The sequence below is a fragment of the Bufo bufo genome, chromosome 6, assembly GCF_905171765.1.
Source record: "Bufo bufo chromosome 6, aBufBuf1.1, whole genome shotgun sequence".
NCBI classification, from domain to species: domain Eukaryota; kingdom Metazoa; phylum Chordata; class Amphibia; order Anura; family Bufonidae; genus Bufo; species Bufo bufo.
The window spans coordinates 341,697,014-341,716,462 of NC_053394.1; the positions used below are offsets into that span (position 1 = coordinate 341,697,014).

A 19,449-nucleotide genomic window follows, 5' to 3' on the forward strand; every position below is an offset into this window, starting at 1 on the left:
TTCGCGCCACCGGTATTAAAAATGTCCTATTAGCTGCAATCAGTATTAATAAAGCCCCCAGTAAAAATAATAACCCCATTAGAGGCCACTCAAAACTCACCTCATCCATTTCATTGATTCCGTTTTTTTTGTTTTTCCTTTATTACATTATCCAAACTGTTTAAAGCGGAAACAACCCAAAGCTCCAGGTAAATAAAACACACAGCTACCTGCAGTCTGCCAGACTACCATATACACAGCAGTTTGCAGCACAATTCTATGTAAAAATTGATCCTATACACAGGCACCTTGAAAATTCACAGAAAACATTCAAATAATGACAAGGAACTGCAGAAAGCCAGGTTGCACAGCAGAAAAAAAACTTTATTTGCTTTGCAAAAATGAACTTACAGAACATCCTAAAAAATGAAAAATTAAAAAAACGCCCAACAGATAGTACAAACCTTTTATTTACAATGTCAGCAGCTAAACTGAAATGGGATCTCCATTAAAAGTCCCATCAACCACTGAAGTTTTAAATACTTTCTTGCTCAAAGACAATGCAATGCACTTCATTAGGGGTGTACATGGAACCAGTCATAGTAATTTGAGTGCATCTACTATAGCAGGGATCAGCAACCTTCGGCACTCCAGCTGTTGTGAAACTACAACTCCCAGCATGCTCCATTTATTTCTATGTGAGTTCTTAGAAGAGCAGAGCAAGTATGCATGCTGGGAGTCAGTTTCACAACAGCTGCAGTGCCGGAGGTTGCCTACCCCTGTACTATAGTAATCCACCGTACTAAGTAACTAAAGGGAAAAATACCTTTCAGCGCCATAACTTCAGCTCTTGAAATTTTCATGCAAAAAAAAAATAAAAAATTATTGCCTTTTAATATTTACATAGCTGAAACCCTTCCCTTGTCAGGATAGGACAGAAAAACATGGACACGTCTGCACTGAAACAATTAACAAAGTGATTTATGGGAATCAAATTGTGGGGACCAGTCCTGACACTCTGCATATAAATCTACTTCACAACAAACACTACTCTGGGGAGCTAGAACGAGACCTAGAGCTGGCGGCAGAGGTAGGGCGTGGAGGTGGAGAAGTTGACCCTTCCTTACCAGCAGAAGGTGGGCCAGGTGATTTAGACCGGGATCTAGCATCACCTTTACCATTTTCTCTTGGGGAAGGGGATCTGGAACGACTATGGGAAGATCTTTCCTGTTTAGTGTTTGATCGACTCCTAGAACGATCCCTATTGCTTCTTGATCGACTACGAGAGCGGTCATGTTCCCCCTTGGACTGACTTCTGGATCTCTCTCTGGAATCCTCTCTATTTCCCTTTGAAAGACTACGAGATCTTTCCGGAGACCTCTCTCTTGATCTCTCTCTAGACTGGCTGCGTGATCGCTCAGGAGATCTGTTCTCCTTTCCATTTGATGGACTACGTGATCGTTCTCTGGATTGATCTCTTTTACCCATAGACTCTCGTTTTCCTTTGGAGCGACTTCGGGAACGCTCACGTTTGCTCTTGGAACGACTGCTGGATCGATCGCGCTTTGACTTGGAGCGGCTGCTAGACCTCTCACGTTTTGATTTGGGACGGCTGCTAGAGCGTTCTCGTTTCCCTCTAGAATGACTACGAGATCTCTTGCGTTTTCCCTTGGACCGGCTGCGAGATCGAGAGCCATGATCCGATTTAGGTTTGCTTACTGAACGGGACTTTCTCTGCTTTGATGGTGATCGAGAGGTTTCCTTACTTCTGGACCGAGATTTTGACCTAAAAGAAAAAAAAAAGATTAATGAATCCAAGGAGGGAGCGGCAACAAATAAAACTGATGTTTTATTCTAATTAAGGCAGCACAAATCTGTAGCATGTGTGACAATAAGTCTTATTAGGAAAACTTTAATCATTTTTACTAAACAGACATGCTTACCTTGATTGACTCTTAGCAGGTGAATGTGAACGGCTGCGTTTTATTGGAGACCGAGAGCGGCTTTCCTTAACAGGAGACCGAGACAGACTTTTCTTAGCAGGGGAATGAGAGCGACTTCTTTTGGCTGGTGAACGGGAACGACTCTTCTTTGCTGGTGAGCGAGACCTGCTTCTGGATCTGCTGTGGCTGCTATGTCTGCTCCTGCTGCGAGATCTCCTCCTGCTCCTTGATCTTGACCTGACCGCCAAAAAAGTTTCAAAATTAACCATGTTTGAAGGCCAAATATTTATTTTATGCACTTATATAGCCCTGCTATATTCTGCAGCGCTTTACAGACATTAGCATCAAGCTGTCACCAATGGGGCTCCAATCTAAGTTCCCTATCAGGATGTCTTTGGAGAGTGGGAGGAAACCGGAGAACACGGAGGAAACCCACACAAATACTAAAACTTCAATTTCAGATGCAGACAGTCAGAATTTGTTTTGCTGCGGTGTTGCAATTCTAGAGGACCAAAGAAAGATGGAGCAGGGATTGTGTATGGAGCTACATCTATACAGATGACTTTAGATATACAGGTGAAACTCGAAAAATTAGAATAGTGTGCAACGTTTATTTCAGTAATGCAACTAATATACGAGAGACTCATTACATGCAAAGTGAGATATTTCAAGCCTTTGTTATAATTTGGATGACTATGGCTTATGAAACCCCAGTCACAATTTTGAGGTACCCTTAACTCAGGGGATATGGATTAATTAGCTGACTAGTGACACTGAGCCTAGAATATTGAACCTTTTCATAAAATTCTAATCTTTTAATTTGCATTACTGAAATAAATGAACTTTTGCACAATATTCTAATTTTTCTAGTTTCACCTGTATATTGAGGAACGTGCTGTACAAAATAACTATGTACTATCACGTTTTCGCTTCTGAAAAGTATCTTTTACCTTGACCTGCTTCCAGAATAAGACCTTCTGTGGCGAGTCTTGCTTTCAACCAGGCGAATTTTTCTGCCATTTATCTCTGTGCCATCTAGCTTGTCAACAGCTCTCTTCATATCAGAATAGGATCGAAATTCAATCACACCCTCATTGGTATGCTCCTTGTGTGCATCTGCATAGGTAACCTCACCTGCCTGCCTCATGAAATCCTGCAGAGAAAAAAAAAAAAGAAAAAAGGTTGAGAACATGTAATACAGGAAAGGAGCTGTCAACAGGATTAACACATTTCAGCGTAAATTAACAACCCATACACAAAAGTTGGTATATTAAACGGTAACTAAACCTTTGGTGCTGCTCCACGTAGAATGACCCTTCAGCTTGCATCAGCCTTGCTCAGCTTTTCAAGCGTGTAGAGTACAGATCCCATATACTCTCTATGGATCTGTACGCTATACACTTGAAAAGCCGATCAGAACTGATGAAAGCCAAGGGGGCAGAACAGTCTGTGCAGCGGTTCTGCACCTTAGTTTTGTTTGTTTGTTTTTTTAAGTCAAAGGTTTAGGTTACCCTTTAACCACTTAAGGACCACAGGTTTATACCCCCCTAAAGACCAGGCCCTTTTTTACAAATCGGCACTACACTACTTTCACCGTTTATTGCTCGGTCATGCAACTTACCACCCAAATGAATTTTACCTCCTTTTCTTCTCACTAATAGAGCTTTCATTTGGTGGTATTTCATTGCTGCTGACATTTTTACTTTTTTTGTTATTAATCGAAATTTAACGATTTTTTTGCAAAAAAATGACATTTTTCACTTTCAGTTGTAAAATTTTGCAAAAAAAAACGAGATCCATATAGAAATTTTGCTCTAAATTTATAGTTCTACATGTCTTTGATAAAAAAAAAATGTTTGGGTAAAAAAAAAATGGTTTGGGTAAAAGTTATAGCGTTTACAAACTATGGTACAAAAATGTGAATTTCCGCTTTTTGAAGCAGCTCTGACTTTCTGAGCACCTGTCATGTTTCCTGAGGTTCTACAATGCCCAGACAGTACAAACACCCCACAAATGACCCCATTTCGGAAAGTACACACCCTAAGGTATTCGCTGATGGGCATAGTGAGTTCATAGAACTTTTTATTTTTTGTCACAAGTTAGCGGAAAATGATGATTTTTTTTTATTTTATTTTTTTTCCTACAAAGTCTCATATTCCACTAACTTGTGACAAAAAATAAAAACTTCCATGAACTCATTATGCCCATCACGAAATACCTTGGGGTCTCTTCTTTCCAAAATGGGGTCACTTGTGGGGTAGTTATACTGCCCTGGCATTCTAGGGGCCCAAATGTGTGGTAAGGAGTTTGAAATCAAATTCTGTAAAAAATGACCAGTGAAATCCGAAAGGTGCTCTTTGGAATATGGGCCCCTTTGCCCACCTAGGCTGCAAAAAAGTGTCACACATCTGGTATCTACGTACTCAGGAGAAGTTGAGGAATGTGTTTTGGGGTGTCATTTTACATATACCCATGCTGGGTGAGATAAATATCTTGGTCAAATGCCAACTTTGTATAAAAAAATGGGAAAAGTTGTCTTTTGCCAAGATATTTCTCTCACCCAGCATGGGTATATGTAAAATGACACCCCAAAACACATTCCCCACCTTCTCCTGAGTACGGAGATACCAGATGTGTGACACTTTTTTGCAGCCTAGGTGGGCAAAGGGGCCCATATTCCAAAGAGCACCTTTCGGATTTCACTCGTCATTTTTTACAGAATTTGATTTCAAACTCCTTACCACACATTTGGGCCCCTAGAATGCCAGGGCAGTATAACTACCCCACAAGTGACCCCATTTTGGAAAGAAGACACCCCAAGGTATTCCGTGAGGGGCATGGCAAGTTCCTAGAATTTTTTATTTTTTGTCACAAGTTAGTGGAAAATGATGATTTTTTTTTTTTTTTTTTTTTTCATACAAAGTCTCATATTCCACTAACTTGTGACAAAAAATAAAAACTTCCATGAACTCACTATGCCCATCAGCGAATACCTTGGGGTCTCTTCTTTCCAAAATGGGGTCACTTGTGGGGTAGTTATACTGCCCTGGCATTCTAGGGGCCCGAATGTGTGGTAAGGAGTTTGAAATCAAATTCTGTAAAAAATGACCTGTGAAATCCGAAAGGTGCTCTTTGGAATATGGGCCCCTTTGCCCACCTAGGCTGCAAAAAAGTGTCACACATCTGGTATCTCTGTATTCAGGAGAAGTTGAGGAATGTGTTTTGGGGTGTCTTTTTACATATACCCATGCTGGGTGAGATAAATATCTTGGTCAAATGCCAACTTTGTATAAAAAAATGGGAAAAGTTGTCTTTTGCCAAGATATTTCTCTCACCCAGCAGGGGTATATGTAAAATGACACCCCAAAACACATTCCCCACCTTCTCCTGAGTACGGGGATACCAGATGTGTGACACTTTTTTGCAGCCTAGGTGGGCAAAGGGGCCCATATTCCAAAGAGCACCTTTCGGATTTCACAGGTCATTTTTTACAGAATTTGATTTCAAACTCCTTACCACACATTTGGGCCCCTAGAATGCCAGGGCAGTATAACTACCCCACAAGTGACCCCATTTTGGAAAGAAGAGACCCCAAGGTATTCGCTGATGGGCATAGTGAGTTCATGGAAGTTTTTATTTTTTGTCACAAGTTAGTGGAATATGAGACTTTGTATGAAAAAAAAAAAAAAAAAAAAATCTGCATTTTCCACTAACTTGTGACAAAAAATAAAAAATTCTAGGAACTTGCCATGCCCCTCACGGAATACCTTGGGGTGTCTTCTTTCCAAAATGGGGTCACTTGTGGGGTAGTTATACTGCCCTGGCATTTTCCAGGGGCCCTAATGTGTGGTAAGTAGGTAAATGACCTGTGAAATCCTAAAGGTGCTCTTTGGAATGTGGGCCCCTTTGCCCACCTAGGCTGCAAAAAAGTGTCACACATGTGGTATCGCCGTATTCAGGAGAAGTTGGGGAATGTGTTTTGGGGTGTCATTTTACATATACCCTTGCTGGGTGAGAGAAATATCTTGGCAAAAGACAACTTTTCCCATTTTTTTATACAAAGTTGGCATTTGACCAAGATATTTCTCTCACCCAGCATGGGTATATGTAAAATGACACCCCAAAACACATTCCCCAACTTCTCCTGAGTACGGCGATACCAGATGTGTGACACTTTATTGCAGCCTAGATGCGCAAAGGTGCCCAAATTCCTTTTAGGAGGGCATTTTTAGACATTTGGATACCAGACTTCTTCTCACGCTTTGGGGCCCCTAGAATGCCAGGGCAGTATAAATACCCCACATGTGACCCCATTTTGGAAAGAAGACACCCCAAGGTATTCAATGAGGGGCATGGCGAGTTCATAGAAATTTTTTTTTTTTGGCACAAGTTAGCGGAAATTGATATTTTTAATTTTTTTCTCACAAAGTCTCCCTTTCCGCTAACTTGGGACAAAAATTTCAATCTTTCATGGACTCAATATGCCCCTCACGGAATACCTGGGGGTGTCTTCTTTCCGAAATGGGGTCACATGTGGGGTATTTATACTGCCCTGGCATTCTAGGGGCCCTAAAGCGTGAGAAGAAGTCTGGAATATAAATGTCTAAAAAATTTTACGCATTTGGTTTCCGTGAGGGGTATGTTGAGTTCATGTGAGATTTCATTTTTTGACACAAGTTAGTGGAATATGAGACTTTGTAAGAAAAAAAAAATAATAATTCCGCTAACTTGGGCCAAAAAAATGTCTGAATGGAGCCTTACAGAGGGGTGATCAATGACAGGGGGGTGATCAATGACAGGGGGGGTGATCAATGACAGGGGGGGTAATCAATGACAGGGGGGGGATCAATGACAGGGGGGGTGATCAATGACAGGGGGGGTGATCAATGACAGGGGGGGTGATCAATGACAGGGGGGGTGATCAATGACAGGGGGGGTGATCAATGACAGGGGGGGTGATCAATGACAGGGGGGTGATCAATGACAGGGGGGTGATCAATGACAGGGGGGGTGATCAATGACAGGGGGGTGATCAATGACAGGGGGGTGATCAGGGAGTCAATATGGGGTGATAACCACAGTCATTGATCACGCCCGTGTAAGGCTTCATTCAGACGTCCGTATGCGTTTTGCGGATCCGATCCATCTATCAGTGCATCCGTAAAAATCATGCGGACATCTGAATGGAGCTTTACAGGGGGGTAATCAATGACAGGGGGGTGATCAGGGAGTCTATATGGGGTGATCACCACAGTCATTGATCACGCCCCTGTAAGGCTTCATTCAGACGTCCGGATGCGTTTTGCGGATCCGATCCATCTATCAGTGGATCCGTAAAAATCATGCGGACATCTGAATGGAGCTTTACAGGGGGGTAATCAATGACAGGGGGGTAATCAATGACAGGGGGGTGATCAGGGAGTCTATATGGGGTGATCACCACAGTCATTGATCACGCCCCTGTAAGGCTTCATTCAGACGTCCGGATGCGTTTTGCGGATCCGATCCATCTATCAGTGGATCCGTAAAAATCATGCGGACATCTGAATGGAGCTTTACAGGGGGGTAATCAATGACAGGGGGGTAATCAATGACAGGGGGGTGATCAGGGAGTCTATATGGGGTGATCACCACAGTCATTGATCATGCCCCTGTAAGGCTTCATTCAGACGTCCGGATGCGTTTTGCGGATCCGATCCATCTATCAGTGGATCCGTAAAAATCATGCGGACATCTGAATGGAGCTTTACAGGGGGGTGATCAATGACAGGGGTGTAATCAATGACAGGGGGGTGATCAGGGAGTCTATATGGGGTGATAACCACAGTCATTGATCACGCCCCTGTAAGGCTTCATTCAGACGTCCGGATGCGTTTTGCGGATCCGATCCATCTATCAGTGCATCCGTAAAAATCATGCGGACATCTGAATGGAGCTTTACAGGGGGGTAATCAATGACAGGGGGGTGATCACCACAGTCATTGATCATGCCCCTGTAAGGCTTCATTCAGACGTCTGTATGCGTTTTGCGGATCCGATCCATCTATCAGTGCATCCGTAAAAATCATGCGGACATCTGAATGGAGCTTTACAGGGGGGTGATCAATGACAGGGGTGTAATCAATGACAGGGGGGTGATCAGGGAGTCTATATGGGGTGATCACCACAATCATTGATCATGCCCCTGTAAGGCTTCATTCAGACGTCCGGATGCGTTTTGCGGATCCGATCCATCTATCAGTGCATCCGTAAAAATCATGCGGACATCTGAATGGAGCTTTACAGGGGGGTGATCAGGGAGTCTATATGGGGTGATCACCACAGTCATTGATCATGCCCCTGTAAGGCTTCATTCAGACGTCCGGATGCGTTTTGCGGATCCGATCCATCTATCAGTGGATCCGTAAAAATCATGCGGACGTCTGAATGGAGCTTTACAGGGGGGTAATCAATGACAGGGGGGTAATCAATGACAGGGGGGTGATCAGGGAGTCTATATGGGGTGATCACCACAGTCATTGATCACGCCCCTGTAAGGCTTCATTCAGACGTCCGGATGCGTTTTGCGGATCCGATCCATCTATCAGTGGATCCGTAAAAATCATGCGGACGTCTGAATGGAGCTTTACAGGGGGGTGATCAATGACAGGGGGTGATCAGGGAGTCTATATGGGGTGATCAGGGGTGATCAGGGGCTAATAAGGGGTTAATAAGTGACGGGGGGGGGGTGTAGTGTAGTGTAGTGGTGCTTGGTGCTACTTTACTGAGCTACCTGTGTCCTCTGGTGGTCGATCCAAACAAAGGGGACCACCAGAGGACCAGGTAGCAGGTATATTAGACGCTGTTATCAAAACAGCGTCTAATATACCTGTTAGGGGTTAAAAAAAACACATCTCCAGCCTGCCAGCGAACGATCGCCGCTGGCAGGCTGGAGATCAACTCTCTTACCTTCCGTTCCTGTGAGCGCGCGCGCCTGTGTGCGCGCGTTCACAGGAAATCTCGGCTCACGCGAGATGACGCCTATTGGCGTTAGCGTAGCCTGGGGGAGCCGCCGCAATGACGCCTTTCGGCGTTACAGTTGCGGGAAGTGGTTAAAGGAGTTATCCCATGACGAATGTAAAAAATTAAAATCAGGCATCATATAGTACATGGCGATTTCTTTCTAACAAAGCTAGAACCAGCCCTGTACCTCACATGGATCCAGAGATCTCCACATTCATTACTCTGCTAGTTATATCAAGCTCACAGCTCAGGGGGAGTGTCTGGGCTCTCCCCCCATCACAGCTCAGGGGGAGTGTCTGGGCTCTCCCCCCATCACAGCTCAGGGGGAGTGTCTGGGCTCTCCCCCCATCACAGCTCAGGGGGAGTGTCTGGGCTCTCCCCCCATCACAGCTCAGGGGGAGTGTCTGGGCTCTCCCCCCATCACAGCTCAGGGGGAGTGTCTGGGCTCTCCCCCCATCACAGCTCAGGGGGAGTGTCTGGGCTCTCCCCCCATCACAGCTCAGGGGGAGTGTCTGGGCTCTCCCCCCATCACAGCTCAGGGGGAGTGTCTGGGCTCTCCCCCCATCACAGCTCAGGGGGAGTGTCTGGGCTCTCCCCCCATCACAGCTCAGGGGGAGTGTCTGGGCTCTCCCCCCATCACAGCTCAGGGGGAGTGTCTGGGCTCTCCCCCCATCACAGCTCAGGGGGAGTGTCTGGGCTCTCCCCCCCATCACAGCTCAGGGGGAGTGTCTGGGCTCTCCCCCATCACAGCTCAGGGGGAGTGTCTGGGCTCTCCCCCCATCACAGCTCAGGGGGAGTGTCTGGGCTCTCCCCCCATCACAGCTCAGGGGGAGTGTCTGGGCTCTCCCCCCATCACAGCTCAGGGGGAGTGTCTGGGCTCTCCCCCCATCACAGCTCAGGGGGAGTGTCTGGGCTCTCCCCCCATCACAGCTCAGGGGGAGTGTCTGGGCTCTCCCCCCATCACAGCTCAGGGGGAGTGTCTGGGCTCTCCCCCCATCACAGCTCAGGGGGAGTGTCTGGGCTCTCCCCCCATCACAGCTCAGGGGGAGTGTCTGGGCTCTCCCCCCATCACAGCTCAGGGGGAGTGTCTGGGCTCTCCCCCCATCACAGCTCAGGGGGAGTGTCTGGGCTCTCCCCCATCACAGCTCAGGGGGAGTGTCTGGGCTCTCCCCCATCACAGCTCAGGGGGAGTGTCTGGGCTCTCCCCCCATCACAGCTCAGGGGGAGTGTCTGGGCTCTCCCCCATCACAGCTCAGGGGGAGTGTCTGGGCTCTCCCCCATCACAGCTCAGGGGGAGTGTCTGGGCTCTCCCCCATCACAGCTCAGGGGGAGTGTCTGGGCTCTCCCCCATCACAGCTCAGGGGGAGTGTCTGGGCTCTCCCCCATCACAGCTCAGGGGGGCGGTTGAAGGATGAAACTGAGCATGTGCGGCCTTTTCGGTGAGCAGGTCAAAGAAATAGGAAAAAAACAGCAGGTGGCGCTATACAGATAGATAATATGGAATAACTCAGTGGCTGTACTAAATGTTTAATTACCTGCAATTACAAAAGTATTCAGATCCAGGTGCTGGTTTGAAAACTAGAATATTTTTCATGGGACAACCCCTTTAAAATATGAAAATCTAGTCATATTCAATGCCTTTTAAAAGGGTCTCTGGGAATTAGGAGCTGTCCAAGTTGAATAGAATTTTCCCCATGCCACCGAAAGGTTTAAAATAAAAAAAATATATACCAACTTGTTTCTCCTGCACGGTCTCAGTGCCCCGGTCTGTAGTCCTCCCATTTTTGCATACAATTAAAGTGATAGCCTACAGGTATACACAGGTTTAGTACAGCCAAAGACTGTCCTCAGGGGTCTCGTAATGAACATCTTTAAGGACCGTAGTAAGCTGCAGCAGTCACATGCTGTGAAGCTCTATGTCACCACTGTAGCCTTGCATAGAAAGATCAGAAAGAGGACCCGACCAGGGGTGCGGAGTGCTGCAGGAGAAACAGGCGAGTATATTATGAAAAATTTCTCAAAATTCCATAAACAGTCAAGTATGTTCCGTCCAAGCATATATGGCTTTGTACTGTTGCCAGCTGTCATTGTGAAAGCCTATGGCTGCCCCGGTATCAACAGACTAAACATACTTACTGGGCATCCTCAGTGTACATAGGCTGCAAGATGGTGGCGGTCACGTGATCGCACCCTTGGGCTGCTCCTGAATACTATTACTTCTGCCTAGACGTTAAACGATGCTGGACGCATCTGGCACATGCTCAGACGCGGGAAGGGGCCACAGCGCTCATCTGTCTATACATATTATACCACGCACAGCACTGTATACTTGAATGTGACTGTTGGACATGACGTTACAGGTTGAGGCACTCAAGTAGGTGCCTCAGCCTTTTCAAAAAACTGATTGGAAGGGGTGCCAAGAATTAAATCCCAGGATACAGAAGACCTATCCCGAGGACAGCATCACTTCTTGAATCACAGAAAGCCCATTTCAAGGTTGCCATCTAGAAGCCGACAGTAAGTCTACAATACGTACCTTAAGGTCCTGCCAGCTGCAGCGACTAGAGAGGTTTTCCACAATTAGTCTGAACTCTGTACGTACAGGCGGACCATACTTATCTCTGCCAGATCTTTGGCTCCTGTAGCCACCTTTACACATAGAAAGAAAATGTCAGGGCTGCATACCAGATGCACAAGTTATTATCTAATTCTCTGAATTTCTGGGAGGGCATTAAAGACTAGAGTATGCAATTCTTTACTTAAAACCTCCTTTGAAGCCGTGATTCTGGCGAGTGATTAGCAGCAGGGACGTTGAGTTACTCCGTTCTGCTGTGATAAGAATGGGTATTGCTTAACGAGTGAAGTCAACCTCATCAACATGAAATCTTACAGGATTTAATGACATTACAAGGTTTAACTTATTTACATGCATTTCTACAAAGTTATGTAACAAGAGAAGCCAGTCACTTCATTACATTAAGGCAGGAGGTATAAGAAGTGGCACTTGGAAGCACACGCAAGGGGAGTCACCTAGTCCAGATTAAAGCCGGTTTTGTCTAACCCTTTTAATCCTCACCATCACCCTGCGTCTAATGGCAATAGGCTGCTGTCGTCATGGCTTCCGGTAAGGTCAGCCAAAGGGTCATAGGGCAAGGGTCACACAATGTTTGGAAAGGCCAACCAGGAAAGGCAGTCATCTTAAGCCTCAATGGTCTCAGCCCCCACTGGTCTCTTTCAAATTGAAACATCAAGGACGGTTAAAAAGGATTTTGGAATTCAACATGCAAAAAGGTTAAGAATATACAAGTTAAAATACATTCATAACACCATAGTAACCAATGTAACCCCCAAATGATATCCCATATTTAAAGGGATTTTCTGGAAGTAGAATACTGATGACCTATCCTCAGGATAGGTTATCAATGTCAGATCGGTGGGGGATTCGACCCCAGGATCAGCCGTTTGCAGAGGCCATGGTGCTCTTTGAGCGATGCATCCTCTTCCTAGGCCAGTGACAGTGTATTGGTCACAAGGCCTATGTGCAGCTCAGTCCCACTCAAGTGAATGGACCCTAGGCTGCAACACCCACAGCCACATACAACAGTTTATCAGCTGGGGTGCCGAGGGTCGGACCCTCACCAATGAGATATTGATCATCATCCTCAGGAACGATCATCAATATTAAACTCCCAGAAACCCCTTTAACATTAACATATGTTAGAGAATTTAGGGTTCCTCCACGCGTGCAGAATGGCACCATATGCTTTAGGCGTGCAGCTAATTACTGTGTGTTTTCATCTGTACATTTAAAAAATGTACAACAGCAACTTCTGAAAAATGCACATAGTAATAAGCTGCATAGCTAAAAGGCTGTGCCATACGGCACGAGAGAAAGTGCTCCTAAAATTCACCACTGACGCCACAGGAGTCAACTCATAAGTGGGTCAGAATATCTACTACATCTTAATTATGGCCCATGCTGTACAAAACTGTTTAAAGCCCAACTATTCCAGCAATCAAGTAAGGCTACTTTCACACTTGCGGCAGAGGATTCCGGCAGGCAGTTCTGTCGTCGGAACTGCCTGCTGGATCAGGCAATCTGGACGCAAAATGATGGCATTTGTCAAACGGATCCAGATCAGTCTGACAAATGCATTGAAATACCGTATCCGTCTCTGGTGTCGTCCAGAAAAACTGATCTGGTATAAAAAAAAAATCTTTGCGCATTTTTAAAGGTCTGCCGGAACACTTAATGCCGGATCCGGCACGAATACACTTCAATGTAAATGATGGCCGGATATGGCATGTGATCTGTATTTTTGGCCGGAGATAAAACTGCAGCATGCTGCAGTATTTTCTCCGGCCAAAAAAACGTAAGAGGGACTGAACTGATGCATCCTGAACGGATTGCTCTCCATTCAGAATGCATTAGGATAAAACTGATCAGTTTTTTTTCCGGTATTGAGCCCGAGGACAGAACTCAATACTGGGAAACAAAAACGCTAGTATGAAAGTACCCTAAGAAAGCGACAGCTTGAGACCCAGCAGCCGTGGAGCCACTTACAGATCTAAAGTGTCGGAGGAATAATCCAGTCCACAAAACTTATTATTCCAGTCTGAAAATAAACTACTTTTCTTAGGCCTCTTTCACACTTGCGTTGTTGGGATCCGGCATGCACTTCCGTTGCCGGAGGTGCCTGCCGGATCCGTAACAACGCAAGTGTACTGAAAGCATTTGAAGACGGAACCGTCTTCCAAATGCGTTCAGTGTTACTATGGCACCCAGGACGCTATTAAAGTCCTGGTTGCCATAGTAGGAGCGGGGAGCGGGGGAGCGGTATACTTACAGTCCGTGCGGCTCCCCGGGCGCTCCAGAATGACGTCAGAGCGCCCCATGCGCATGGATGACGTGATCACATGGATCACATGATCCATGCGCTTGGGGCGCCCTGACGTCACTCTGGAGCGCCCGGGGAGCCGCACGGACGGTAAGTATGCTGCTCCCCTGCTCCCCGCTACACTTACCATGGCTGTCAGGACTTTAGCGTCCCGGTAGCCATGGTAACTATTCAGAAAAAGCTAAACGTCGGGTCCGGCAATGCGCCGAAACGACGTTTAGCTTAAGGCCGGATCCGGATCAATGCCTTTCAATGGGCATTGATCCCGGATCCGGCCTTGCGGCAAGTCTTCAGGATTTTTGGCCGGAGCAAAAAGCGCAGCATGCTGCGGTATTTTCTCCGGCCAAAAAACGTTCCGTACCGGAACTGAAGACATCCTGATGCATCCTGAACGGATTACTCTCCATTCAGAATGCATTAGGATAATCCTGATCAGTATTCTTCCGGCATAGAGTCCCGACGACGGAACTCTATGCCGGAAGACAATAACGCAAGTGTGAAAGAGCCCTTACTGTTATAAAATTTTAAATACATTCAACTTGATGTTTCACAATGCAAAAAGCATAATAAGGCTGCATTCACACCGGGTTTCAGTCATGCAGCCTGTTATTTTACCAGACAAAATTGTGCTCTATTCTGTCTGCTGGAACCTGTGACGGAGACCCCACATGGAGCCTCTGACGCAGATGTGAAGGCAGCCTAACATGCAGAATCTCAGTTCTGCCTGGACCCCCAGCTCCTCATCCCACTGCTGTTACCAGCCTCTGTTCTCTCCAAGTTTAGGTTTGCCACTGCTTTTCTGCTAATGTGGAAGCTAACCAAGCAGCATGTCTGTACACAGATGACTGCATCGCAGCCTACATACACCGCACAATAGATCACTGTTGGTTGTGATCACTCTGTGCACAATTATGTGCCAAATGTGAGGAAAAGCAGATGCGAACACCGCAGGCAGAGGTTGGTAAAGGTAGCAGAAGAGAAGTGTGGGTCCAGAATGTGCATTTAAGGACTATGAGCTGTTGCTTTACTGACATACAGAAATTCAGTCAACTTTCTCTATGCACTTCTAGTACTCCTACATTATACAGCCAATACAGTCTCTAGGACTCCCCAAAGAACTGCTACCAAAAAATGCAATGCTTACTGCGACTTCCAAAGCTGAATCCATCTCTGTCCCGGCGTGGTCCCCTGGCATGCTCTACGATCACACGCTCTCCGCAAAGGTCTTTGCCATTCAGCTCATATACAGCATCGTCAGCGTCACGCGAGTCTTCAAACTCCACAAAACCGTACCTAAAAAGATAAAGGCCATTACAATTTGCACTGTACAGAACTGACAGATAGAAATGAGAAATCAATTAGTACAAAAACGTAATAGCCAGGCAAATACACAAACTGTCCTCTTTATAGAAAAACCTTGGTTTGCTCCAATTCTTCAGATGCCCCCTGTTGTTGGGAAGGCAGCAATGAAGTCATGACTGCATCAGAAGGGGGCCAGTAGAATACATGACACCTGGTTCTCAATGTTCTGCTGTGGTCATGAGATAAGGGGAAGTTTTAGCATGGACGGGGGTCGTCATGGTCTGAACGGTGGAGAAGCCATGCTACAGACAAATGGTAACTTCAATGTAGTCAATGACTGGCAAGCTTAAAGGGGTTTTCCGAGACTAAAAAATGTCCCCCATATGCCCGTGGCCCTCACACTAAATCTACTTACCTAGCTACCCGCGCACAGATGAAAACATCTGGTGTTGGGGACAGCCAATAGCAGGCAGTGACGGGGATGAGCTTCCCTAGCACTGCAGATGACTCTAGGGAGACTTGGCCCAGTCTTCTACCCCCCGACACCGGATGTTTTCATCCTCACACGGGGAGAAGCAGCAGCGCGGGGACCAGGTAAGTATATTCAGTGTGAGGGGCCCGGGAATATGGGGGACAATCTTTCTCAGATAACCCCTTTGAAAAAGGACCTGTCACCGCTCCTGGCGTCTGTTTTAGTAACTTCTTGCATTCCCCATGTAATACCAATTCTGGAGCATCTATTCTCATGACTATGCTGTGCCATTCCTGTATTATTTCTGCTAGAAGTTGGGAGCAGTCTGCGTGTCTGACTGTCCGGTGCTGCTGGAGTCACTGTACAGGACACACCGCCAACTGGTAACACCCAGCAAGCTGCTGGCAATTCATTGATAAACTTCTAATAGAAATACTACAAGAAAATTTAGACTAGCACAGTCACAGGAGCATATCCATCAAGCAAACATGGTTGATAATAAAATGGTTTGATCAAAAATGTTCGCAACGAGCATCTATTTTTCCATTTATAGTAGGTATAATATACTACTTTAATTTAGAATGATCCCCATTTCTAAGCTCCATTGTTTATATGTGAAATGTTGTGCAGCCATTTTTTTTTATTTTCTAATAGAAATTACAGGAATTGGACAAAGCAGAGCAATAAGAAAAAACATGCAGTTATTAACAATTTATAGGGGTATTCCCATCACAGACAATGGGTGCATATCACTAGGATTTGCCCCCATTGTCTGATAGGTGGGGTTCCTGCACCTACAATGAGAATAGAGCGGGGAAATGAACGGAGGGCGCACTGCGCATGCGCCCTCTGTTCATTTCTATGGGACTGCTGACAATAGAGCGCTGAATAGAAATGAATGGGAGTAGGGGTCACGCGTGCGTTCCCATTCACTTCTATGGGAGCAGCACTTGGTGGTGGTGGATGAACCCCGGTAAATCCAGGGTCCTCCAGCCACCACTCTCCCCGCTCCGTTCTCACTGTAGGTGACCCGCACCTATCAGACAATGGGGGCATATCCTAGCGATATATGCCCCCATTGTCTGTGACGGGAAACCCCTTTAAAGAGAGCGAACTGGCTGTAAAACGACTCAAGCTTGCATGCTTATTCCAACGATGGGGAAAATAAGCCATTGCACATCGGCAGTAACTCGACATGTCGAGAATTAAAGGGAATCTGTCAGCAGATTTGTACCTATGACACTGTCTGACCTGTTACATGTGCACTTGGCAGCTGAAGACATCTGTGCTGGTCCCATGTTCATATGTGTCCGCATTGCTGAGAAAAATGATGTTTTATTATATGCAAATTAGACTGTAGGAGCAACGGGGGCGTTGCCATTACACCTAGAGGCTCTTTGATTGACAGGGCCAGGCAGCAACACTAAAACTCCACAATGGCAGACCATGCTTCCAAAGCAGCTGTGTAACGCAGACTCCGGCTACAATAAGGCCTCGTTCACATGAGCGGGTTTTCCATCCGGATGTGACATGTAGTGAACACACAGCATCCAGATTGAGTCCTGACCCATTCATCTCGAAGTCGCAGCATCTTCTATATTGTACGTTTTTCACAAAGCTCTGGCTCCATAGAAGTGAATGGGGCTTGCAGGAAAGATGGAAGGCTAGGATGCTAGAAGATATTGAGGGTTAATCAGTTTTTCTTCACACGTATGAAAACACATGCTATCCGGATGGAAAAAGAAACACACACTGGAAGCCATTGCAGACAAAACTGATGACCACAAGGCTGTGCAGGAGGCACCTCTACCTCCTACAAGACCACAAGGCTGTGCAGGAGGCACCTCTACCTCCTACAAGACCACAAGGCTGTGCAGGAGGCACCTCTACCTCCTACAAGACCACAAGGCTGTGCAGGAGGCACCTCTACCTCCTACAAGACCACAAGGCTGTGCAGGAGGCACCTCTACCTCCTACAAGACCACAAGGCTGTGCAGGAGGCACCTCTACCTCCTACAAGACCACAAGGCTGTGCAGGAGGCACCTCTACCTCCTACAAGACCACAAGGCTGTGCAGGAGGCACCTCTACCTCCTACAAGACCACAAGGCTGTGCAGGAGGCACCTCTACCTCCTACAAGACCACAAGGCTGTGCAGGAGGCACCTCTACCTCCTACAAGACCACAAGGCTGTGCAGGAGGCACCTCTACCTCCTACAAGACCACAAGGCTGTGCAGGAGGCACCTCTACCTCCTACAAGACCACAAGGCTGTGCAGGAGGCACCTCTACCTCCTACAAGACCACAAGGCTGTGCAGGAGGCACCTCTACCTCATACATGACCACAAGGCTGTGCAGGAGGCACCTCTACCTCATACATGACCACAAGGCTGTGCAGGAGGCACCTCTACCTCATACATGACCACAAGGCTGTGCATGAGGCACCTCTACCTCATACATGACCACAAGGCTGTGCATGAGGCACCTCTACCTCCTACAAGACCACAAGGCTGTGCAGGAAGCACCTCTACCTCCTACAAGACCACAAGGCTGTGCAGGAGGCACCTCTACCTCCTACAAGACCACAAGGCTGTGCAGGAGGCACCTCTACCTCCTACAAGACCACAAGGCTGTGCAGGAGGCACCTCTACCTCATACACGACCACAAGGCTGTGCAGGAGGCACCTCTACCTCATACACGACCACAAGGCTGTGCAGGAGGCACCTCTACCTCATACAAGACCACAAGGCTGTGCAGGAGGCACCTCTACCTCCTACAAGACCACAAGGCTGTGCAGGAAGCACCTCTACCTCCTACAAGACCACAAGGCTGTGCAGGAGGCACCTCTACCTCATACATGACCATAGCCTGTGCAGGAGGCACCACTACCTCATACATGACCATAGCCTGTGCAGGAGGCACCAATACCTCATACATGACCATAGCCTGTGCAGGAGGCACCTCTACCTCATACAAGACCATAAGGCTGTGCAGGAAGCACCTTTACCTCATACATGACCATAGCCTGTGCAGGAGGCACCACTACCTCATACATGACCATAAGGCTGTGCAGGAGGCACCTCCAGTCCATGGACACAGCCTCGCACGTGTGGCAGGCCTGTAGTATCACACAGCCGGGATACTCCGGCTCCATGTGCCTGATAACATGCAGGATGAGTCCCGGTTATCATCGGCCACCAGAGCAGCGCAGAGCGCCCAGTCTCAGCACGAGCTGCAGACCGGTGACGTCACAGAACCATGCCTCTACGTCACCGAGTCTATGTCACCGCTCAGCCCGTCTTGTGCAGCACAATACCCCTTCAGCCATGTCGCGCCTCCACTAACCCCTTACACCAATGCAACAAAATGGCCACCGAGAAATCTCACCACAGCGGGCGCCCCATCTAAACATCACCACGACAACACAGGCCTAAAGCCTGGTGCAAAAACGGCGCTACGCAACAACATCCGTATTTTCCTCACCCATTCTTCAGATCCACCTCCAGTAGCTTTCCGTAACCTCCGAAAAACCTCTGGATGTCCTTCTCCCGGACGTGATAACTCAGCCTCCCGATGTACACACGCGGCATGGCGCTGCTACAGAAGATGGCGGCCTCAGCTCCGCAGACGAGTGACGTGACAAAGGCGGGAGGTGAGCTTTATAAAGTACGTGGGCGTGGTTAGAGAAAGAGGCGGGAAATCGGATGCGCAGTGTAACAACAGAGTTGCGCTGAGGTATTGGGTTGAGATTAGAATGGAGCTGGTAAAAGGAGGTCCTTGCTGTCACTGTGAAGTCAGTAAATTGGTGGGCTAAAAGGGGGTCCTTCCCTTTACTCTCCATGTGCCCTAACAT

At 47.0% G+C, this 19,449-nt stretch overlaps 1 protein-coding gene across 2 annotated transcripts; it reads right to left on the bottom strand.

The window, feature by feature from the left end:
- Positions 1-337: 337 nt before the first annotated feature.
- On the bottom strand, positions 338-19,218 carry SRSF6 (serine and arginine rich splicing factor 6). Of its 2 annotated transcripts, XR_005779685.1 has the most exons (7): positions 19,080-19,218; positions 14,967-15,115; positions 11,461-11,573; positions 2,873-3,075; positions 1,923-2,159; positions 765-1,765; positions 338-619 (listed from the first exon to the last, which is right to left on the bottom strand). XR_005779685.1 is itself a non-coding variant. In XM_040436497.1 (6 exons), exons 1-6 carry the CDS (start codon positions 19,184-19,186, stop codon positions 1,027-1,029), a joined length of 1,548 nt encoding a protein of 515 aa, XP_040292431.1. In that variant the 5' UTR covers positions 19,187-19,218; the 3' UTR covers positions 748-1,026. The 2 variants fall into 2 exon arrangements, 1 of the variants encoding a protein (XP_040292431.1); XM_040436497.1 differs by lacking the exon at positions 338-619 and having other exon boundaries at positions 748-1,765.
- Positions 19,219-19,449: the final 231 nt, after the last annotated feature.

Bases quoted from the DNA above. Each gene is read 5' to 3' on its own strand.
- SRSF6 (XM_040436497.1), bottom strand. From the start codon at position 19,186: ATGCCGCGTGTGTACATCGGGAGGCTGAGTTATCACGTCCGGGAGAAG. The intron at 15,116-19,079 runs GTGAGGAAAATA...TTATCTTTTTAG, and splicing joins GAGGTGGATCTGAAGAATGG to GTACGGTTTTGTGGAGTTTG. The intron at 3,076-11,460 runs GTACGTATTGTA...TTTTCTCTGCAG, and splicing joins GCAGCTGGCAGGACCTTAAG to GATTTCATGAGGCAGGCAGG.